The following is a 24,893-nucleotide window of genomic DNA, read 5'->3' on the forward strand; positions in this document are numbered from 1 at the left end:
GCACATTAAAACTGTTCATGGAATCAATAAGGTCAAAATATACTGTAGTATTTTTTATGGTTTACTAAACTGCATAACACATTGAGATTGAAATCCAAATTACTTGTTGGGTGTGTTTTATTTAACCCAAATATGAGTGAGGGATGAGTGTAGAATGGAGTAAGATGCCCTGTTAAGCTTCGTTAACGACGAAGATAAGTTTTTTCTTTAGCCAGAACCTCATATTAGCCTATTGATCGAATTTTATAAATTTTTTGTGCTTTATTTAACTGTACAAATTTTGAATAGCCTACTTTGAATTAGTTAAAGAAAAAAACTATGATTTGTTATGTTATTTTCATTTGAAAGAGAAGACAGTCAGGGAAATGCTTTAATTCCTGATTCAAATACAACTCATGGGGGAGGGGGGATTGTGTTAGATGGATCAAGTAAATCTTTAGTCATTTTCAGGGACAGACTAAGGAACTCAATTGCGTTTCATAAATTGGTTACTTAAACTGAGCACTTTAACCAAACAATTTAAAGCAGAACAATTGTAAAATATAGCATTTGCAGCTGCACATTCTTGTAAATGATATTCGGTGTACGTTTACTAAGCTACAACAAATTAAAAGGTTTATTATTATTGTTGACAAAAAAATTAAATGTCCTAACCCATAATTATATTGGTTAGGGGCCATACAAACAACAGTTGCTGCCGTTCACCTCCATTGTAAATTGTCCTTTACCATTCCCTATGCTGTGCACCATTCCTAAATACTCTCCTTCGTAGTCCCGTTCTTCCCCTAACACCATAAATTTTAACACTGCATTACTATTCTAACCTAAAAACAGAACACTAAAATCACTAAACATTCAAATGAGCAATGTTTACAACAGCTAGTATTTTTAAAAAAAGCTTATAGAAACAATGTAGCAGAACTTCCATTAGAAAATGACTGGATTAGGCGGCCTGTGGGGCAGAGCAGGAGTAATTTTTGACACTTCTGATATTTTTCCCACCGTCCTTGGACCTTAAACTTAAAAATGAATCCTCAACACCCATGCTATCTTTTTCCTAGCTCGAGATATTTTGTGGGGACCGATTCGCTTACGGAATTAAATATATAGATTTGGTAGACCGTGGAATAGATGGTAAATTAAGACTAGACTACTCTCCACAAAACTTAGCTTAGGCCCTATTTTTAGGTTTTGTCGATATATATAAACATATACTATGAGGCATCGGGAAGAAAAGTTCACTGAATTAAACAGGCTACACATAGCAAAAAGTCAAGATATACAAGATATTGTATTATGAAGAATATTCCAGAAAAAAAGCTTTAGGGCACAGATTGCCTCCCCTCTGCTAAATGCTGTATCTGAAGGGTACTCATTCCATCGGTATGGAATTTTAATCTTGTAACACATATTCTCTGGCTGGATTCTAAGAAGTTTTATTATAACGCCCACATCAGTGTTTTAATGATTAATTTATGAAACACATGTCAAATATTACTTTCAAGGAAAGTCGCAAATCAAGTTAAAAAAGCATTACCTTGATGTGCTCATGTGCCTTGATGCTTGATTACCTTAATTGGTTTTCTTCCTATTTGACAAATAGATCTCAATTTTTGGAAATTACCCATTCGACAAATCATAATAGAATTATCAATTCATCATTATTAGTCAATTCAATTTGGGGACCTTTGCTTTTTTTGTGTTATCTTTAGGGCATGAAAGATACATTAACCTACAAGCAAAATTCTAAATGATGTTTACGCTGATGATTCTAATTGTATTGTATCATCTAACTCTCCAGAAGAAACTGAAACTTTTACATATGTAGAATAGGAGAATATTGGTAACTATTTCTACAATCATAACTTAGAACAAAAACACAAAAGAACCAACAATAACTTACAATTCAAATAACATTCAAAAGAAAAATCGAATCAACTTTCTGAGTTTAACAATAGATGAAAACTTGAATTGGGATAAACACACAGTTTTAATCAAAATTAACTCCGGAATTTTTGCCTTATTGAAAACCATAAAAAGTATACATTTTGCTCACATTCAATATATGGGACATCGAAAAAATTGAATATGGATAGCATTCTGAAGCATCAAAAAGAGGCTGAATCAGAATTATGCTCAAGCTTAAAAAAGATGATTCGACAAAAGAACATTTTAAGAAATTACAAACTTTAACCGTTTATGGGCAATATCTTTACAAAACAATTCACATTGCAAAAAAAAAGGAATCAGAGGAAGTAATAAATCTGTTGCATTCTTATAATTTCAGGAGAAGGGAGTTTTTCCAGCCTCACAAGTTAAATTTTTAGAAAAAACCCTCATAAGCTGGTAACGTTTTTCTAAAATTTGTCCCTGAATTCATAAAAAAAGATATGGACTCAAAATTCAAGAAAATCTTTAAAGATTAAATAATAAATTTAGCATTATATTCTTTTGATGAGTTTTCCAACACCCAGAAATAGAAATAGTATTATTATTTTATTTTTGACACTATAGACTGTAACAACGATTTACACGAGTTATGATGAATGAAAGAAAAAAGACTAAATAGTAGAAAAAGCTTAGCATCCTCTAAAGAAAAGTAATACTTTTCCAGCTTTAGGTCTACTTATTATCAGTTTATATTTCTGTAATTTTATTATGCTATTTTAGGATTTAACTCTGATATTTGGTGTCTTGTTTAATCGATTGAGTAAAAAATTATACTATTCAATCAGAATCAATGGTGGGACATTTAATAAACTGTATGCATAATTTTGTTTGATTTGATGAGATGCATGGTGATGAAGTTCACTTCCTTTTACCTTAGGTCAACAAATTTTACTTACCATTCTATGCGGCAGTCAAATAATAGTAAGTCTTCCAACTAGGTGTGGGTAGAATGAACATCACTGTTTTATTACCAAACCTTTTAAACTTTTTTATTTCAATTGGCAAACAAAATATTGCAAACGACAAAACGTAACATGATTACAAGGCAATGGTTGCGTGAGTGCGGGACCGGCAGGGAAGAGCAGGCCCCGGCACACCGAACAGACTGCGTCGTTGCTGCAACTTTATAAACCCAAGAGTGATAACTAACCCGACTTAAGCTAAACTCCACTATTCACTTCTAAGAGTTCTTGAAATTATTCTTGTTTAAATTATTATTTACGTGTGCAACGCGGATACAGTAAGTAAAGTGGTGAGACTTCCCCTCGAGTCTTTCACTGCTTGTAGCGTCCGAGAGTAAAGAGATGTGTGAAATAAGCTATGAGTGTAGCACGTCACTCCCACCCCGTGGACCACCGTAACGTCTTTGACAGCTTTCGGACACGACACTTAGGAACAGAAGCTGATTGGCTGAGCAAGGAGCAACGAACCCTGACTTTCATCACCAGGGAGACAGGACGAACCGAACATACGGTGGTGAGGCCCTCGTCAAAATAGGGAAGACATTTTGATGAAACCCTCGCCTTAAAAAATGTACAGTTGGTTTTTTAACAGTACTGATAAAAAAATATATGTTTTGCAAATAAATTAAAAAAATATATAACTTATAATTAAGAATTTTAAAACTACTTGAAAATTGGAGATGAAAATAAAAGGTCATTGCTCCGAGCTGTGGCCAGTTTAAGTTTATCAACTAACAATTATATCCTAATAAAAACTGAGCATAAAAATATGAATACTTCCTTTTCAATATTCGAATGTGACTGTTAATATGAAGACAAGGTTTCATTTGTGTTTATGTCAATGTACACACTCACATTCTTTTACATGTATGCACTTAAATGGATTTCAGCCAACAATCGAATAACATTTAATATATTAACTAAAAACTTATATTCAAATAACAAACACAACATGTGCGTGATTATTTTAAACTGAGATTATTCAATAAAGGATAACACGATATATATGTATAATAAAATTCTTAAACATAAACAAACTTTGTTAAATAGAAATATTCTCAAATCACAATTTACCATATAAACTTTATCACAGACTCTCAAAATTATAAAATTATACCCCTTTGTAGTTTTTCATTTAGTACATTGTAAACTTATTCTCTTTCAAAATATTTTACAATCAATATTTCTAAAACATTTTTTAGTGAAACTTTAACATTCACCAGTCCTTTTTACTTAAGTAAATCAAGCTAATGGAATATTTGAGGAAAATTACAACCAACATGAGATTCTATTAATTGTAGCAAAAACATAGCTGAATCAAGGTAAGGTCATTGTTTAAAGTGATTATTTACAATTCATCATCACACACTTTTTACAGTCTATTAAATAGAATCTGTACATACTTACAATCAAGCATTAGATCTATTCTATAGTAGCAAGCCCAATACTGAAAATACAAGGCAGTAGTAACACGAGTTGCGGCATCATTTTGAATGACAGCTATATAAAAATATTTCAAATATTGAAGACTGATTTATAATTTTAAAATGTACATGGTATTCAAAATTGTTATCAAATATGAGAGAGGTAAACTCTAACAACTGCTGGACGTCTGCTAAAAAAAATCTGAAAAATTTAATTAGTAAAGGTAATTTTGGTACTACACATACTACCTATACAAGTATCACATGTAAACGTGATTTCAGAGTTTTATTTCTTACTATTATTTTTTCAATTAAAGATAAAACTGAACTTTTATTTTTTAAGTTATCATATAAAAATGTAATATTTGAGCTGCATTAATTATTATGTTTTGTTTTTCACTAAAACCAAAATTGAAAGTAAAATCAAAAATGAAAACATTAACGTTTCATTTCCAAAAGTAATTTTCAGCAATTATTTCAAACGTTTAAGTTAAAGTAACCTCTCTCTCTCTGGCATTAGAGGAATTGTCAATATGGAAAATGTAAAATATTTGCTGAATAACATGAAACAACTTGCGTATTAATGTTACACTATTTGAGAATGTTCATGAGCATAAATAGATTCAGTGGAGGTAAACTACTTATTGTCGTTGGCTGCTCAATGAGGAAGTATTCATATTCCCAAAACTGGCACTTAAAACATTATAAAAGCATCTGCGCACAATAATAGACAAATGCAGCGTAATTTGAATGTGTAAAAATATACAAGTACAATTCTTTGTAGTACATGTTAAAAGACTTTCATATTCTAACAATATAATTTTTAATTTGTCATCAACTAACTTTAAATGTAACTTACTTTTAAAATTTATTCAATATAAAATCTTTTTTCTTAAAAGCCGCTAAAATTGTAATAAAAAAATTGCAAAAACGTACATATTAGTAGTGTACAGCCCTTAAATCGTAAAACTGCCAAACAAATTTATCGAACAAGATGGCAAGATAAATTACTCAACCGATTGTTTTAAGAATAAGTCGATTCGTCACTCAAGGAAGACAAATGACGATTCGACGGGTGAGGAAAGGGAGTCTTTTGTAGCGCAGCATATTGCCGATCAGGACGGAAACTTAGGAGTTGACTTTGTCAAGGTGACTTGCTCGAATCAAATGTGAGCAAATGATTATTGCTATTTTTGTGAGGGATATGTAGTTGGGATTGCTCCAGCAACATACATGGAAGGATTTTGGGTTTGGTGCACTCATCTCTGTCAGAAGTTACTGGTAGTGGTATTTGGTCAAATATTACGCCCGTTTGGATTTGAAATGTTGTTTCCAAATTCAAAAATTAAATTTATAGCTGTAGGCGAGCAGTTTACAATGCCCAATCCCTTGGAGGAAGCATGCGTGGAATATTTTCATACCTACAAGGGTATGAAGATGAAATTGATTGTGAATTAAGTTCCAATGGAAAGCAAAAGTTTACGTTTTCACAATAAATGATTATTTTCCATGAATATATTTATAATGCTAAATGATGTCATACCTTAACATTGTGACTATTAGGGAGACAAAGAAAAGCAGAGAAGAATGCACCCACCCACCCAGGAGAATGAAATCAGGTTAATCGTGTTGAGTATTTAGTTGACATCTTGTTCGTTACAGTCGGTGTCATCGAAGGATGGGGGACGTGGCCTTCCTCAGACATCTGCTAGTCTGGATGTGGTCGAAGGAGACCGGGAATGTATAACAACTCTGTGTCCGTTTTTAGTGACGAAGCCATCACTCTCAACCAGCACTGCAGTCTCTCTGGCATCGTTGGAGTTGGGAGTGTCCGCACCACCTTGCCTCTGCTGCTTGTGCTTCCTCCACGCGTTCTGTATCAGTCGCGCGCAGTACTCCTCGCGTTGCCGCCATAACGTCGACGACACGGGCTCGTAGCCGACCTCGTCCGGTCGTCCCGGCGCCACCTCGGCTAGCTCGCCCGTCTCCTCGATGGGATTTCCCTTTCTGGCGAAGAAATCCTTGGTCAGAGCATCTAGAATGTCCACGCAGAACATCAAGTCGCCCTTGCATATAGGAATGTCCATAGAAACTATTTTGTATTTGTTAGGTTTGTGTATTTGCAGCGGCGGCTCAAGCACATCGAGGAAGTCGGAGAGTTGGTCGTAGCGGATGTACTGTGTGCCATCGGGGTCGAACTGCTGCCAGATCTCGTAGTACATGTCGTAGTCGTCGTCCGTCAAGCCCTCCTGCACGTCCTCTGTAGCCTGTGAGTAGTTCTCCAAGATGACAGCGATGTACATGTTGATGACGATCAGGAAGCTGATGACCAGGTATGACAGCAGGAAGGCGATGCCCACGGTTGACGACCCACAGTCTCCAGGTGAACCCATCTCTGGGTTTGGCTCCTCACAGTCTTCCTCATTGATTATCCCATCCAAAACTCCATCCCAGCCCGCTGAGGTGGACATCTGCAAAACAAATTATCCTCTTTTTCTTGATATTCCAAACTTTTTTGTAACTATAAAAATATTACAAACCTTGAGATTTAAAAAATACTTATTTACCTATTTTTTTTTTTTAACAAAATACTTTACTGAACTAGCTTAAATTTTGAATCATGTCTTTGTTCCACTCATAAACAATTTAAACGAGTCATTCAAATTTATTTTATAAAGATTGAATATTGTATTAATATTTAACATTAGCAAATTATCAATACACAATTAAAGTACCATTTTGATGTTATTCTCTTAACTTGTATTTAAGGTCCGAAGATAATTGGAGAGCCTAATTAAAACCACTTGCCATCAACCATCATTATAATGATATATCATTAAGTATCATCGTTATAAGTTTTGCTCTTGCATTTAATCTCTTGAGTATAAAAATATCTCTAAATTACAAATTTTTACAACCAAGATCCAAAATTATAATGACAATTTTTACAATGACAATAAAAACAGTCAAATGACTAATTACTCCAACACACCTGGAAGAGAAGAATCATTGATTTTGGAAATGTCTTGAAATTGTAGACATCGTCGAGTCCGCTTTTTTCTTTGACGTTCATAAAGAAAGACATTCCGAATATAGCAAAGATAAACATGACGAGAAAGAGAAGAAGGCAGATGTTAAAGAGGGCAGGCAGGGACATGGCGAGGGCGAAAAGCAGCGTTCTGATGCCTTTGGCTCCCTTGACCAGCCTGAGTACTCGCCCCACTTTGGCCACTCTGACGACCCTCAGCAACGTAGGCGAGACAAAGTACTTCTCTATCAGATCACTCAATATCAAACCTGCAAGTGACAAGAGGTTTATTACTGTGTATTTAGCATAATGTTAAACTGTATTGAACAAGAAATTTACATTTTAACTCCTAACAAACAGCAATTGGCAAAGAGATTTGATGTGTTTCATCTTGCCCGAGTGCCTAGTTGTCTAAAATCAAAATGTAACTAAACGTATCTCTTTTATTTCCGGGTGGACTTACAATATGTTCCCAACTCTTTGATTTTAATTTTATAATTATCAACCAAGAAATTGATATTTTTAAGTTGGTTGAATAAAAAGGAACAAATAATTATAAAAAAAATATGGTCTACGTAAACCGACAGAAACATAATTTGAATTGTTAGCTGATCTATAAGGGCAATCAATCTATGAGAGTGTGTTTTATCTATGGCATAGTGAATCTCTAGAGCTTAAAATCCAACATAACAAAACAAGCCTTTCCCACTCACCCAAAATAGATAGAATGACTACTACGAAATCAAAGAGGTTCCAGGGCTCTTTGAAGTAGTAGTAGCGCAAGGCGAATATCTTGAGGATACACTCGCTGCTGAATATGACGATGAATATCGCGTTGAGAGCGTCCAGCACGTCTGTGAAGATCTGTGTCTGTTGGTAGTGATCCATCGTCATAGTCAACATGTTGAGGCCGATGAACAACATGATGATCATGTCAAACTTCTTGTCTGTGACAATCTCAAACACGATGGCTTGCGGTCGCCACTGGAACATCAAATAGTTATGTTAAACATCAATTAAATGTAATGAAACTTTAGTGAATAGCTTTATCAGTTTGTGTGTAAGAAATAACATAATAATATAGATTATGCGTAAATGACAAAAATAATTTCCATAAAAAAACACAACTAGTTTCATATCTGTTCTTTTTTTAAGTTAGCAGTAGTTAGCAGAGTATTGATTGACAACTTTTTAAATTGTCATTGATTAACTAGTAACTACACCGATCTTGTTTCAGCTTTTAAAGTAACCAACAGACATTATAGTTACAGTTAAGTTATTATTTAGTCATATCTAGAAGTTGTTATGGGCAAAACCTAGCCAAACTGAAACTATAAGGGAGTAAGACCTGTCCTATCGGAACTTCACCACTCATATCTGTTGCTACATCACACAACAACCAGTAAAACAACAGGCAGGATTGACTTTTGTTTGAGAATTTCTAAAAATTGTTTGAAACTAAAAAAAAAATACTCAAGAGTGAAGTATCAGAATGCCACCCTAATGTGTTCCTCCTCATATTAATTGTGCTTTGGGATTTTTTCAGTTCTCTCATGATAATCGAATCATCTCATAATAATCTCTATCGCTGTTTCAAGGATGAGATCTAATTCAACCAATCTCCAGCAACACCATACATTTCACCTTGTCCTCTTCACAGTATACTCACCCTCGGCCTGGGTATAGCCTTCAGAGGTTTCTTGGAGCCCATCTTCTTCATGGCGTTGTAGTACTTCTTCTGATCCTCTGTCATAAACATCTCCAAGGACCCTCCTGCGTAATCAGACAAAACAACTGATTCTTTCGTCTTTGTCTCAACATAAAATAATCACTACAGGTATTAGGCAACTATATCATTCGTCTACAAATCTATCTAGTATTTATATGAAACATTATTTACATAAAATATTACATTTACTCTACCACGTAGTATTACAATTAGTTTTGAATCTCAATAAATATTTGTATAATAAACTGATTGTTAACTTTTTCATTGTAATAAAATTCTATAAAAACTGGTACGTGGTAAATCTAAATTCATAAAACTTTGTGAATCAATAATCTATGTAAAAGGCTGAATCAAAATTAAAAATAGCCTAGTTAACTGACACGAAACTGGTAATAAAAAAAAACTAGGGGAAAAAATGAGATAGAAAAAAAGATGAAATGAGATGGGAAACTGACTCGCTCATTCACTTATCGACTGAAAAAAAAAACAACAAAATGGGCATTTCCCTCAGTGCGAGAAAGTCGAAATAAACATGCAGGTAGCCCCTATGGTGTAAACAACTAGAAAGTAAAAAATCCCGGATTTGGGGAACTGGCTAGATAAAAGAGTAAAAATATTTAAAAAGTCCCACAAAAGAAATGCATTAGAAAAGGGTCTACTCAGAGTTGCAGTGAGTGGTTCTCTTGGTATGTTCGAATACAAGCAAAATTACAAAATATTTAAATTGCAACAATAACCACTAATATACTAACAAACAAATATTTTTAAAGCGAATCAAGACAAAAACAAAATCTATTTTAAACAGGACTAAAAATACGAGAGAAATAGCCCAAAGCAACTAGGTATAAGTTACTGTATTAGTAGCAAGTCTTCAACTGTAGTGGTTTACCTTATAATTCAACAGAGAACAGAGAGCAATGCAACCAAGCACCACTAATATTACAACACAACTAGTCCTAGCTGTTACAAAAGCACATTGACCTAAACATATTGTACTCGGTGAAATTATTTCACCATTATTTGCAATATCTTTCTGATTCTAATTATCAATTGAACTGACATTTGAGTCATTGAATGCAGTGTTGGAACTTTCATTTTCACTTACAGCAGATGCAAAACAGTATTGTGAATGGCGTGGACATTAAAATAACTAATATACAGTATTATTTATATTTTTTTCTACTTATTATCACAGTTACTCATGTTGCAATGGTACAACATCAAGCTATAACTTGTTGCAAGGAGTTAAATTCGTTTGCATTAAAAAAGAAAACTAAACAGATTCCACCATACACAAAAACTGTTTTAACATCTACTTAAAGATTATGGAATTTAGAAACATCAATTCAATACTAATAATAATCCACCACTTAATTCCAAGGTGTTATCTTTTTTTCAATATTTCCTTCTATGCATGTTTATAACTCTGTCAATTTTAAAAGATTTGAGGAAAACATATTAATTAAATAAACAACTTTTTAACTAAAATGACTCACCAAAAATGTCAGATCGTTATTTAGCCAGCCTGATTTCAAAATTCTGTATACATTTGAGGTTAAATTGTTTCTATGCACAGAAAGGGTATCAAATTAGACACCCTAATAAATAATAGAACAATCCGATAAGAAACTGAACCCCAAGGAGTACAAAGTACAATTAAATTTACATAAAACTCGCAAATAATGTCCTTCCAAAGGTTTGGACCCTCAGGCATCCAGATAAAATTAACTCTCTTTCATACATAAGCTAGAACAGGTACGGTATCTGTTTAATATCTGCAAATGCAAATATGTTAAAAATTGTGTATTGTTACAGGAGTAAAAACAATTTGTAATGCTGAGATAAGCAAACCAATAATTTAGAAATTTGCTCTTCCTTAAAGCTAAAGCTGTATCATAGCAAAAGTTAATCTCCTTTAATCAGGTTTCGATGAAATATTAGTTCAACACCTGAACAAATGTTGCATTTGAAATATAAAGTCAATGAAACTATGTATAATATATTGTTTTTAAAAGAACTTTTCAATCTCATTTTTGGGGCTTTATCAAGAAAGGTTCATTTACAAGATTACTACAGTCTAACTAAAGCTAAAATCTATGGGGTCACACATAAAATTCAAACCTTCATTAAATAAATTTATCTGTGGTTTTCTAATTGAGCATTTTATATATATCCACTTGAAACTCATTGTCTAGCTACTGAGTTCACTATGTTTCTAGATCTAAATAGCCTAAATCTAAAACTAGATATTCACTCAGTTAATTACATATTTACTACCTCGGCTGAACTAACCGAATGTCAGACGGCATTATAGCTTACCAATTTTACAGCTTACTTTTATAAGAGCACACTCTACGCTAAGAGCTTTGTTTCCTTGAGCGTGCGTACAAATATTCTACACACCAACACTTCAGCCGAGCTGCGTTTTATTTAGCCTTCTTAGTTAAACACAACACACGACTATATCTACACAATTATCTAAGTGTTTAGATTGCCAACATATTTCACAAGTTTTGAACAGGTGTGGCCCTGAAATGCGTGAGTGTTGTTATTAGGCAGCGTGATTTTGGGTTATTCATCATGGCTTGATTTTACTTAAACAGCATTTGAGGGTTATCTTTGCTACTACAATGTATTTAAGTTCATTAAAGATCAATATGGAACATACATTCAAATTCAAAAAGGTTTTGCCCCTATTCTTACTATATATATTTTTTTAATTGGTATTTCCCTAACTGAGGACTAAACCAAATTGATAGATTGAATGACTGAAAGATAAAAAACTACAAGTAGGAAAATGTACTTCTGTGGTTAAATGATCTCAAACAACTAATTAATCTCCAAGACCTTATCTCACATTACTTGCATTGTCTAAGTACAAGTAGGTCTATACATCGTTAAAAAATTATTTTTTTCAAGAGCCAAGAATGAATAACCACTTGAACATATTTGCGACACCTCGTCCAATTGTAAGTAAGCGGTAAATCCACATTTAGTACACGGACAACACTTAATAATCTAAAACAAGGTATAAATACTTATCTTTTTCTTTTGTTCGTTGAAGTTGTCGATGATTACTCCTATAAATAGGTTGAGAGTGAAGAACGAACCGAAGATTATGAAGAATACGAAGTAGAGATACATGTAAATGTTGGTTTCTCGTATGGGCTGCTTGTTAAGCTAGAAAATAACAACGTAACGTTAGAGAGATGGACCAAATGTCTTTATCGAACTTGATTCCTGATTGCCCTGTAATCAACTACAATGAACGGCTTAAGCTTAACCCATTGCCATCTACTAGCATTATCAGAACTTACCAATCCTGCAAAAATGTCCACTCACGAGCTTCCAAGCTTGCTTACTTAAACTAAAACTGATTATTAGTAAATTTAAAAGACTTTCTAAAAAATCGTAGGGTAACATAGTTTTAACATGCTACGATTTCAATAAATTCAATAATAAAACAGACTATTTGTTAAGATAAGCTAATGCACTGATCGTTAGACAAGAACTTATTTCTTAACATTTGTTTCTACAAGTAAAATAAGGTTCAACAAGTTTGAAATTGTTTTTATAAATAACTTGTAATGTATATTGCAATCTTATTTCAAATCTTTCATCCTAAGCCATATATTTTTTTTAAATACAAAGTTCAAATTACTTATGCTGTATTATGTTTATATTTGCCCCTTTAATACAAAAACAAGGATCCAACATTCATTCAAAACTAAATGTAATGAGTATTCCTATAAAGTATTTACACTTAACCTATGTCATAGCTACAAATTCTAATAGTAGACTACTAAATAATTTGAAGTTAGTATAAATTATTGTAATTAAAGTACTCATCTAAACCTCTAGTATGAAGTTTTAGTGATGATGATTTCTTAACAATGTATTCGCTTAAAAATGTTCCAGTCTAGGACAAAAATATAAGTGTCATGTTATGTGACCCTTGGACTTAAATTTTCTCAGGAAAACTACCGTAGCTTAAAAAATAAAAATCTCCCACATATTTTTAAGTTAGGAGTTAAGGAAAGGCCAATTGGCTGATTAGTATTTTACTTTAATATATTCCATTTCAACTGCAATATTTCCAGATCAAAATAAATTAGCAGCAGGCATGGATTTTTCTAGACTGAATTCAATACGGATTTGAATTTTTGGGCCTAATAAATATGCATTTGTATATTTTAGATGTCATTTATCAATCCGATCAGTTTCAGTCTATTATGTATTTTAAATTAAAAGTGTTTGGTTGGATGAAAATAACTCTTCTGTATAGATAAAGAATGTAGAAAAAATAATCAGAATATTATCACAAATCTTTGTAAATAAGCTTATTAGTATTGATACAGATATTAAACTAGACAAAAGAGAAAGAGCAGAATGACATTAATTCGCAACACTGGTTAGTTTTAATATTTAACACAATTTCATGACTCTCCTATCTTCGTGGAAGGATGCCTACCTCTCTGGAGTCTATGGCATCGTTCATGATCTGAATCCATCCTTTGAACGTCGCCACTTGGAAGAGGCACAAGTACGCTTTCCCCACGTGGTCAAAGTTCATCGGAGAGTTTTCCCATGTGTAATTCTCGGCTATGCAGACGTTCCGGTCAGGAATGATCTCGTGGCTGAGTGTAGTACCGTTGGCGTCAACACACTGTTAAACCACAAGTGCACATTTAAACATTGAAAACAATTTAACTCTTTCTTTTTCATAATTTTAATTAGTGTTAAAATTTATTCAATTGCCATTTTAATTACATATATATGCACCTGGGCATGACCAGAATAGAAGATGAATTTTGTATGCAAGTAATGCACCTTACTACTTGAAGATGATCTTAGTTCAGTAAATAGTAACAATAACAAAGTACATCCAAATATTGTACTACGAAAGTTTTATACGAAGCGCTATACGAAAACTTCACACCCAGAATCTTCCTGAATGGGTTTTATTGTCATATCCACATTATTGTAGTCTACTGTCACTTATTGTAGATTCATGGTATTGGGCCTCGATGGGTAAAAATCAACAAAACACTTCTATTCAACAGTGTTTCTGTTTCTGGTCTCGATGCAGAGTGCCTTGACTTACCAATAGCAAGTGCACCTAGGAAAAGTTTGTTGATTACGACACAGTCGTTGTATAAATACCATGAATCTTCACACCCAGAAGTTTGTTGCTCACCTTGTAATACTTTCCAGCAAACAGTTGGACTCCCATGATGGCGAAGATGAGCCAGAAGATGAGACAGACGAGAAGCACGTTGAAGATAGAGGGGATGGCTTGCACCAAGGCGTTCACCACCACCTTGAGGTATCAAGTAAACAACACTCAAATGCATGTTGTGTAACCAATAAACAATCATGTACTATTAGTAGGCATACCTTAACTTAAGTATTGGTTGAGATTTGAGAGCAGCTCAATCGGAACTTTAACACCACAAAAGTTTGGTAGGGTAAAATATCTATCAGTAGTTCAACTTTATGTGTGGTATGGATCAAAAACAGCCCGAGATTGTTGACACCCAATTTATCAAAAATAAACTATATTGTATGGTTGAAATTTGATTATACTAAATTTTATAAAACTTATTAAAATATTTAAAAAAATCATTTGCATTTTTCTCGTGCTTCTTATCTAAGGTTACTGAACGCCAGAAAGGCTTTAAAGCGCATAATTGAGTTGAATTCAAATATTGAAATTTGAAATACTAAAATATACCGTATTAAGTTTCATGATACAGAGTTGAATGTTGATATTTCAGGAATACATTTTTGAACTTTTACACCACAATAGACGTACGGACCAAAGTTCACACATCAATTCTGGTGAGAGTAACCTACATCTATCTGTCCAACTATCAGACAAATTATTCCTTTATGATAAACATTTCTCGATAAGTCAGCTGAAAATCTTTAATGAGATCATATGCTGAGTTGTACCATTGTTGTGCATAAATTAAGAGCCGTGGTTTATTTTTCAACAATTCAACCAGATTTGTAGTAAGTCTAGTAAACTACAGCCATTATATCCAATCATTTAATTGCCAATTTGTAGTATTCATTCTGGTGGCCAATTTGTATTTAGTTTGGTGGATTTGTAGTAAATTTGTTATGACAAGAGTAAAATATTAAACTAATTTAACCTAGCAATAATTATAACTATGTAAAATAGGAAGGATAGCTTATAGACAAACTTGTATTTTAGAAACAGAATATCTTGAGCAACAGGAAATCAACTATTAAAACTGTTACAGAGCAGAATAATATCTATTTTTGCTTTTTTGTTTTTTTGTTTAACTGAGAGGAGGTAATGCATCTTTGGCTCTTGATCCCTGCAAGATATTCTGTATCTAAAAAGTTGTTCATGCAAAAATTCATGCAGTGGTGTCAAACCATTTTAAAGTCAGAGACAGGGATGCTAGGAGTTGTAAGGGGTTGAACACGAATACATATTTACAAACTTCAGTGATTTAGTGGGAAACAGTCTTACATAGGCTCATGCAACACATGGACTTTAAAACAAGACACTTGGATGGAAGACACCAGGAATATATTTGATCCTTCTCATGGTCAAACAACGATAAGGTCACTTCCAGCTTAGTCTATTGGAATGTAAACTGATGTAACATTTAAAAAATCAGTAAACCAAAGGTGCACTAATGTATATAAAATAATGTTGCTACTGTGAAAATTGGTAGAAATGTTTATTGTGAAAACTATTAAAATGTAAAAAATAAAATAAAAAAGGGTAGAACTAAAAGTGCACTAATGTATCTAAAAATGTTTTTGCCACTGTGAAAAATTGATAATATTTTTGAAATATAAAAAAATATGTATGGTTATTGGTTTTGTATTTTTTCTAGTTGAAATTTCTGGTTTGTACTTTTTAGTTTTAGTTTACACATAAAACATCAACGCTTAAAACAAATATGTAATATAAATTTTTAAATTAAACAATTAGATGACATTGATGTGAAGATGGGAGTTACAGATAATTTAGTTTTAACACAGTGGCAAGACGGGCATGTGGTGTGTGTGGATTGCGTGCACTACTTCCGAAGGGCTCTAGAAGCTACTACGGGGTCCGCGACGTACCCGCATCCCTTGCATCCGAGACATAGCCCTAAGGGGCCTCAGGGCTCGTAACGTTCGCATTGTTTTGAACGCTTGAATACCGCCGGCCCCCAATAAAGAGGCAACGAAGTTTATGAGGGACACCTAAAGTGACAGAAAAACAAACACTCACCACAAAATACACATTTCACAAAGCATCGGGAAGCTAGGGAAACAAGAGGAAAGGATTTAGAGTTTTGTGTGAAAATGATTATCAATGTTGTATAGAGATGGTTTATTTATAAGAAGAATGTATAAGTTTTTTTTTTACAATTAATTGTAGATACATTTTTTTGACGATATTTTGTTTTATTGACTTAAATCTCTGCAGTGTAGAAAGCCTTGTATGACAATTTAGAGAGTCTACAGCTGAGAGGCTAGATTGGATGAGCCACCAACGCTACAAGAGTTAAAACATCGATCTAGTAAAAGAGATCCAGGTGAAATAAAATCTTCTCATTGAGTCATGCTTATGAGTTGTGTCCGCGGTTTGTCAATATAATATTAGATGTGAAATTTTTTATTTAGAAAATTTACCTAATGTTTAGTTTTTTTTTTAGTTCAGGATAAATTATGTGGTAAAACTTAGGTAAATGTTAAATTGGCCGATGAATAGTGTGAAATCTTTAGGCATGTTTAGTTTAAATTATTTTAGTATCATAGAATCGACTTTAAAGAATAAAAAAGCAGATTTTTAGTTTACGTTAAGGACAGAGTACAAATGTTCAAATAGTTCAATAGGAAAAGATTCAACTGTTAAGAAAACAACTGAAGATGACCATGACAGTGTAAACTAAAGACAGAAGGAGGATGGGTGTGGGAAGGGAGTGGAGTAGCACACTGATCACTGCTACAGCTCACGAAGACTGATCAATGTTGAAGCTGGAAAGAGATTTGAAGAAAGTTATAATGTGTATGACCACTGACATCAGCTACCACTGATAGGGGGAAACATAGTTTGTAGTTCATTGAACTAAACTAAAATACTAAAGCTCACTTCCATAAGAGCTACTAATGTTTCTTTAATTACGTTACTGAAACAATTAATATTTTGTCCACTCTCCACATTGCCAATGGTAGCAAACATCAGCGGTGAACAAAGTTATGTACACAACATTGACCGAACACTGACGCAACGCACGAGACGCAACGCTCCACCTGCAAAGACACATAGTGTGCGCGGTCGCGTACTTACTCGCATGCCTTCCCAGCGCGACACTGCGCGCAATGGACGCAGGGCGCGCAGTGTGCGCATGGACTTGAATGCAGGTATTGTAGCAGCCCCTGCCAGACTGGCTATCAGGTTTATCAGAGAGAGCTACAATAACACACAGGTTAAATCTGGTAAACCATGCCTACGTTTGACTAAGCTTGGTTTGAGAAAATGTTCAATTTCAACCTTGGGTTTGACCTTTACCCATACACATGTGCCTTAGACCTATGCGAGGAGAATATAAATAGTAAAGCTAAGGCAGGTTAGTACAGTTCCTAATGAACAGTAATAAAGAAAATTAAAAACAATACAACTTCATAATTTATTCACTGAGTTCTAACTATGATTTATTCTAGACTAGTATTCAAAACATAGTATGTGCTCAAATATAGTACATCACAACATTCTTTGAGTTCACTAAGGTTTGTTTAATTAAACTCAAATGCAATTAAAAGATGAATATAGACGATGCCTTTTGCAGCTTTGCTACTGACCTAAACCAGCGGTTTCTCTACCCAGAAATATTGTTATTTGTTCAAAACTCTTTGATCAAAAACATCTGAGTTTTTGAATCCAAACTATTAAAAGGCTAGAGACTAAGCTCAAGATCAAGACGGTGACCTGATTACTAAGGAGAACTTTAACAACACAGCTAACATACAACTATCAGATCTATCATCAGAACTAACTGATGTACAACTATCAGTGGTAGCATAGAAACCAAGGTCAAAGGTAACTTAGAAAGATGACAATATTGAACTTAAATGGTTTAAACTATGTTGATGTGATGGTTTCAGTGATTAATCTGTTCCTTGTATACTCATTAACAAATAAAAAAATTTTAGATTTATTTGTCAATTGCAAAAACATTTCTGGTCTGAGTAAACCAAATTTATAGATCATCAAAATAGCTTAGCTAACAAAATTTGGTAGCAGGAAGAGAATATATTTTCTTGACTCTTTCACAGAAACAGGTTCCTAATAAACATAATCTTTAAACAAGAATATGACTGACTAGAAAACTAAACAATGAACTGTAATTTTCCCCACTCTTCACTAAGTTTACAAAACATGTTAAAGAGTTAGTAGGATTGGTAGAACCAACAAAAATCCATGCACATGTCACACGTTTGACATAAAGTTATTTGTATTGGGTGTTAGATTATGAAACCAAACTACATTGTATTTTGATTAGAGTCCAAAACTTAAAAAAAAATACTAAACTAAAATAATATTTGAGGATCTCACCATGACAATAACAAAGTCGAGCCAGCACCAGGCGTTTGTAAAGTACTTGGCAAACCCGAGGGCCAACCACTTGATTAACATCTCCAGGAAGAAGATGACTGTGAATATCCTGTCCATGTAATACAGGATGTCCTGGAGGATTGGACGAGATGGTAGGTTCACATCCTCCAGAGCCTGAGGAACATTTCACATTTTTATTTTATTACAATTGGTAAAAACAAAAAGTTTTGATGTACTTTCACATCCTAGGATCCTAGTCACATCCTAGTCTCGTCCATCACTAACCCACTCATTAAAATGATTTTCGTGAGGATGATTTTATTTTTCTCATTACTCAATTTGGGCTTCAAACTAATAAAAAATAAACTGAAAACAAAAAATAACACAAATTACCAGCGCCAAACTGCTGAGAAGAATCATAGTGATGACGGCAGTCTCAAAGTATTTATTCTCGATAAGCTGAAAAGTCTTGAGACGGAGGTTGGCCCAGCCCTGCCAGAAGGGAGCGTCGTCGTCACCAGCCAGGAACGGGAACCTTCTGTAACAGTCGTCTGGGCAACAGTCCGCTGGGTAGTCCGAGGCTTCCTCTGTACCTGCGTCAATCACCAATTCTTCCTCCTCGACATCTGTAAAACCATACAAACAGAATGACAATTGGAGGTTTTATCAGGAGGTAAGAGTGAAAAGCCATAACGTCAAACAACATAGTTGATCCAGTCACAATGTATTCAATTTCCATTTGCCTTTTTGAACTATGTCATGAAAAAATGTGTACATACAGTAAAAAAGGATAATTTTTTATGTTGAAATCCAGAATGGTAATCCCCACTGGAGAAACTATAGACATAATTTAACTTTTTTTTAATAACCTGTGATTTATGAAAAGTGTGATCTTTTTAAATAAAAAAATACATGGTGTGAGACTTATGCAAGCAAAAACTTTTTTTAGAGGTGGCAGCCTCTTTTAACGTTGCATTTGCCCGTCTACATAGGCTATGAGCCTGTGCGTGGAACGTATCCAGCAAAGCAAGGGGTGAGCCGATATAGTACAAGGGTGAACTGTAATTATAAAAATTAGTAGTAGTCACCAGGATCCAAACCCACTACATTACTGCCTTGAGCTCACCAAACTTACATTATGGCACAGTTGGATACGGTTTTACATACATTCCAAAAAGTCATATGAGGAGAATCGTATCTTTTGTAAACAGGCTTTAAGTTTTAAGTAAATTTGTCCCTTGGCTATATCTATAAAACATCTAAATGGGTAAAAGAAACAAGGAGTCTAAGGCATGACTTAGCCCTGTTAGGTATTAGGAAAGTGAACAACCATAAAAGGGACAATCAACACTATAAATTAGTATGTACTTTTAATGATTTTGGATACCGAACTCTCTGAATTCCAATAAACATTTCCATTACCTGGCTCATGTTCCAGGTCTTCTTTGCTGGAGTCCTTCTTCTCCTCTTGGTCATCAATACTTTCTATACTTCCTTTGTGGCTCTCGTCTTTGAAAGGTCGATGTTTGTGACTTCCGTATGATTTATTGCTGAAATTATTTACATTTAGTTTGAGATAAAACCAGCAACTCTTTGTATTATGGAAAATAAAAAATAAACTTATACATCTACTCTTGTCATATGGAATACAACATTGTTTATAAAAGTGTAGTTTCAGAACTACTGTACACTGATCACGTAGCTAAGTAGCATCTTAATCCTAATGGCTGGCTCTTGACATGCTAGCTGCACTATTTTATCATTGAGTCACTGGCTTACCCATGTGAGTTATACCGTAACAGTACTTCACTCTTTTTAGGCGGCGACCTCACAGACCAGTGGTCAATTGTGATGGACACTTGAATAAAAAAATTACCACTTTTGCTTTGGATTATGCTAGAGCTAAGTAACAAGTCAGTTAGGAGACAAATCCAAACATACATTAATTTTAGAGCTTTCAATGATTAGGTTGTGAGCTTTTCTCTGTACGAATTGGAAGTTAAAGTAAATAAGACTGTAAATTTATATTACATTACTACTATGACTCTTTGGTAGCAAGTCTCCGATGTGGTAGATGTGTGAAATGTGAGTGTTACCTGATGGTGTCTTCGTCCAGCCGATGCCTAATGTACTCAGCGTCCAACCGATTATCCTGATGGTTGCCGATGGAGTTGCCGATGTGATTCTTGCCCTTATAAATCTTCGGTTTAAGGTCTCCTTGAGGGAAAGCAGAAAACAAGCGATTCCCATCAAACTCTCTGGCAGTCAACACCGATACGACACAACATGCATCAAGCTACGATACAACAAAAATTGAAACAAAAACACAACAAAAATGACCAACAAAAACCAAGAAACAAAAAATATTTGTTTAATCAGATAGTGTTTTACATTTGTGGATCCATGTTATTTATTTTCATCATATTTCGGTTGTAAATAATTTCATAAGTTTAAAAATTATACTTTTAGAGCAATATGTCCATTATTGGTTTGATTTTGTGACTGATTGGTTGGATTATTGTTGAAAAGTTTAATTTAAACTGCACTAAGACAAGCAATGAAATAAAATCGATTTAAGTAGCATAAAAATTCAATTATTGAGACTACAATCAATAATTCCACTAAAATTTGGACTTATAAAAAGTATTTTTCTAAATAATTTAGATTATCACACTTTTTTTGAAATGTTTTTTTACACACTTAAAAAGATTTTTTTACTAGGGATTTTAACACTTTGGAACGAGGAATGAAACAGAATAATAAATAAAGTAAAAAACATCATCAACATCATAAATACATTTTTAATGAATGATAAAAACAGAAAATTATCACATAGCTTTTAAAACAAAAACAAAAAACTGGTGGTTTTGAAATCAACAAAAGTCTAGGTAGAGCCCATTGTACATGAAGTGCATAGGAGAATAATCCAGAGTCAGTAGAACATAAAAGTACTGTTTCTGCTGTTAAGCCTAAGAGGCTGAATGATTGTAGCACACAGAAAAAGACATAAGAAATAAGAGACCACACACATATAGAAGTGGATCCAAATTAAAGTAAAGAATTTGAATACATTTATAAGTTTAAGACAACAATATTTTACAACAAAAATTTAAGTAGAATTTTAACTGGAAATGATTTAATTCATTGGTAATTTTTTAAAGTTTTTATTCATTTTGAGAGTTTTTTTTTCTATCAAAAACATAATAATTGTAATAGCAAAAGACTGTATAAAAATACATTCAAAATTTATTTAGCTGGGCAGAGTCTTAGGTTTTCTAACTTTTCTATTTATCGATGTAAGTAGTGAATAATCTTTAGATTATGTTGCAAATATAATAATTAGTTAACAAAATAGTAGTTGAAAACTTATACTTAAATTACATGGAGAAAGTATACTATCTATTATCCATTATCACATTATTCTATCTAGCTACCATTGTTGGATATTAAACTTTAGCCCGATGAATTAAAATGATACATACCAATTAAAAAATTGCGTTTGTGGTAATTTTTATTAGATTAAAATAGGAGAAGACTAGGCCATAACTGATTTTTAAGTTCTGAAGACTCACTCTTACCACCTTTGCACTTCCAACAAAGCTCTACCAATGTAAGGGTTTAGATATTCACCATGTATCGTAAACTCCATCCCGTCTCCGATCGCTACCTCCAGCTGATCTTTCTTGTCTCTGTAGACCATCCCGTCTGCTAGGATCTCATCCGTGGTCAAGTCCAGGTCCAGATCTCCACGACCGCCACCCACTGGCAACAAAACTGTCAATACTACCAACCTTACGACTACACTGCCACTACACTAAGTGCGATTACTACTAGAGATTGTACAGGATGTGTCACTTTTGTATGAAATCGTTACACTGTTTTCATTTTACATATATTTTTCCGATGTAAGGTCAGGTTTGTTTTTTATGGAATTGCATTGCAGCTATCCAGTTTATTTCACCCTCATTGCAGAAACTCATTCCTCGTTAAGAAGAGACTACCTTAAACAATTTTTAACTGTCAAACAGGAGATTAATGTTTCCTTCTTGGATCAAAAACCCAAAATTGTATCTTTTTTAAAATAAGGCACTGTACTCAAAGATAGCTTGTGAAACACAAGCAAATCTAGTATCCTTGAAAATAAAAGTTACAAAAATATATCCTAGATTAGAAAAAATTGGAAATAAATAAAGAATGATTCTCATAAGTTATATTTCATTTATAGGTTAGCTTTTTGATTTTACTTTTTAGCTACATTTCTAAGAATTTGAAATTATAAAAGTTTAAAATAATTATAACAACTCATGTCATCTTGGTAGAACATACATAATGTTCCCATTAATAAGTTTAAGTTCAAAACTAAGAAAATGTGTCTTACCAATTGGGAAAGAAGAGATACATATTAACTGGAACTTGATTGACTTTAATATGCACTAAACAAGTTTTTATCACTGCAGTTAGAAGTTTTCTCTCTCTTCATTCAACAAGGTAAATCTATCAACGATTAAAAATAGAAAACTAGTCATGCTCAATCCCAAGCAAAGTTTGTTAATCAAAGTTTTCATTCAAATTACAATCCATGCAGAAAATCTCCAATAGACAACCAATCATTAGTAGTTTTTAAACACAAGTTTTGCAATCAATGTCAATTGATGGATATCAAACCATTTTTTGACTACATTTTTGCTCACAAAATATTGCATTATTTCGATTTTTTACTGGACGAAGTTTAATAATTACAATGTAGAAAATATGATGAAATAGCATTACAAAAAAAACCTGTTCATGTCGATCTATGGAAATTATGCATCTTAGTAACGAATTCTTACTATTATGAGAATTACGAAAGCATTTAATATTTTCTCTATATACTTTCCACAATGCCAAGTCATTCAGGTGCATTCATTGTTACAATCAGCAAAAAGGTTTCACAAGGTTTAAGGTTTCACATTTTCAGAACTGTTTTACTCTCAGAGCAAACCAACTCTACGTAAAAACAAATTAGACAAATTGCAGCCAAAATACTAAGCGAAGCAATAATGCATTATCAAAAGATAAGTGACAGCTTGAAAGTGGTAAAATATCTCTATATTACGAAATAAAAAGAGATAGCCACCAGGTAACATCTTGGATTACATCTGATGAGAAGAGTTTGTTTTAAGTGTTCCAAACAATTAAGGTGTGCTTTAAGATAATGTTAATAGCATTTTGACTTTAGATATTGAAAAAGATATTCAATGCATGGACCAGCTGTACCCAGTTTTTTTATAAAAGAGAATAACACTTTTATTGAGCCTCAAATAGTTGTGCTGATATTGGTTATTTTTTTTTTATTTTGCTTTTCATACTGTGGTTGATATTTAGCCAGAGCAACTAACAGGGCAAGAGCTGTTGAGAGGAATTCAACATAGATGGGTTGACCATGTGAGGAAAAATCCATACTATAGTACTAGTAACAGTAAAGATGGCTTATTGTTGTGCGACTTGTGTCAACTATCCTAGCGACCTCATCATGAAGGCTCTAGGTATGTTTGACATTTTTCTGTAACATTACGCCTTAGAGGGGGATTGGTGTTTTGATATAATGATTTGGATTTTGAATTTGACATAGTTGAAACTAGAATAGTTGTAATAAAAGTCTAAGAACATTAAAAAGTTACAGAGCCTTTCAGGGATGCAGAGGTTTTAGGAAGACTATTATTGCTGAAACTACCATTTGGAATTCAAGGCTTATGAACGATTCTACTATCCATAAGTTACGTAACAGTTGCGTGTGGCATGGTGAACGTGAAATTAAGAAAATTGAATTTAGGGTCAAATTTGGAGTTGCCGAACAGAAACAGCAATGGAGGCAAATTGTTCGTTAGGCATACAATAACTTGAGATCTATGTGGCCACAGGAGTAAGAATGAGAATATGATGGTTGCTGGGGTTAATGCACAATAAAATAGCCATGCATTATGTGAGGGGTTTAACAGTTAGTGTAGTTAGTTTTTATAAGAGAGAAAAACTATTTTATAAAAGAAAATTTGATTAGGGGCTCAGTTGAAATTGTATTCTAAAAGTGGTTAAAACTTCAACATGGAGATAGAATGTCCAATTCACAGTTTTATTTTGTATCTATAGTCAAAACTAAAATGAATTTTGGAAAAGAATGCATAAAATAGTTTATTTATGCTTTTAGAAAGCATAAAGGAATGTAAAACAGTTT

General features: G+C 33.5%; 1 protein-coding gene across 29 annotated transcripts in view; it reads right to left on the reverse strand.

Moving 5' to 3' along the window:
• Positions 1 to 2,922: 2,922 nt before the first annotated feature.
• LOC129004103 (sodium channel protein para-like) overlaps positions 2,923 to 24,893 on the reverse strand; it is a 142,784-nt gene continuing 120,813 nt past the window's right edge. For 13 of the 29 annotated variants that reach the window (XM_054432521.1, XM_054432526.1, XM_054432525.1 and 10 more), the window contains 13 exons: positions 22,313 to 22,444; positions 20,779 to 20,899; positions 20,105 to 20,232; positions 19,076 to 19,308; positions 18,683 to 18,856; positions 16,204 to 16,326; positions 14,291 to 14,413; positions 13,565 to 13,759; positions 12,136 to 12,273; positions 9,034 to 9,141; positions 8,078 to 8,348; positions 7,329 to 7,633; positions 2,923 to 6,807 (listed from right to left, as the gene is read on the reverse strand). In XM_054432521.1, the coding sequence (XP_054288496.1) occupies positions 6,034 to 6,807; positions 7,329 to 7,633; positions 8,078 to 8,348; positions 9,034 to 9,141; positions 12,136 to 12,273; positions 13,565 to 13,759; positions 14,291 to 14,413; positions 16,204 to 16,326; positions 18,683 to 18,856; positions 19,076 to 19,308; positions 20,105 to 20,232; positions 20,779 to 20,899; positions 22,313 to 22,444 (2,825 nt within the window). In that variant the 3' untranslated portion in view covers positions 2,923 to 6,033. Of the gene's footprint in view, positions 6,808 to 7,328; positions 7,634 to 8,077; positions 8,349 to 9,033; positions 9,142 to 12,135; positions 12,274 to 13,564; positions 13,760 to 14,290; positions 14,414 to 16,203; positions 16,327 to 18,682; positions 18,857 to 19,075; positions 19,309 to 20,104; positions 20,233 to 20,778; positions 20,900 to 22,312; positions 22,457 to 24,893 lie in introns of all 29 variants that reach the window. The other 16 variants (XM_054432518.1, XM_054432506.1, XM_054432517.1 and 13 more) reach the window with 3 other exon arrangements.

Source organism: Macrosteles quadrilineatus, unplaced genomic scaffold (assembly GCF_028750875.1).
Source record: "Macrosteles quadrilineatus isolate MER2022 unplaced genomic scaffold, UCM_ALF_1.0 Scaffold_9__3_contigs__length_116548681, whole genome shotgun sequence".
Lineage (NCBI taxonomy): Eukaryota > Metazoa > Arthropoda > Insecta > Hemiptera > Cicadellidae > Macrosteles > Macrosteles quadrilineatus.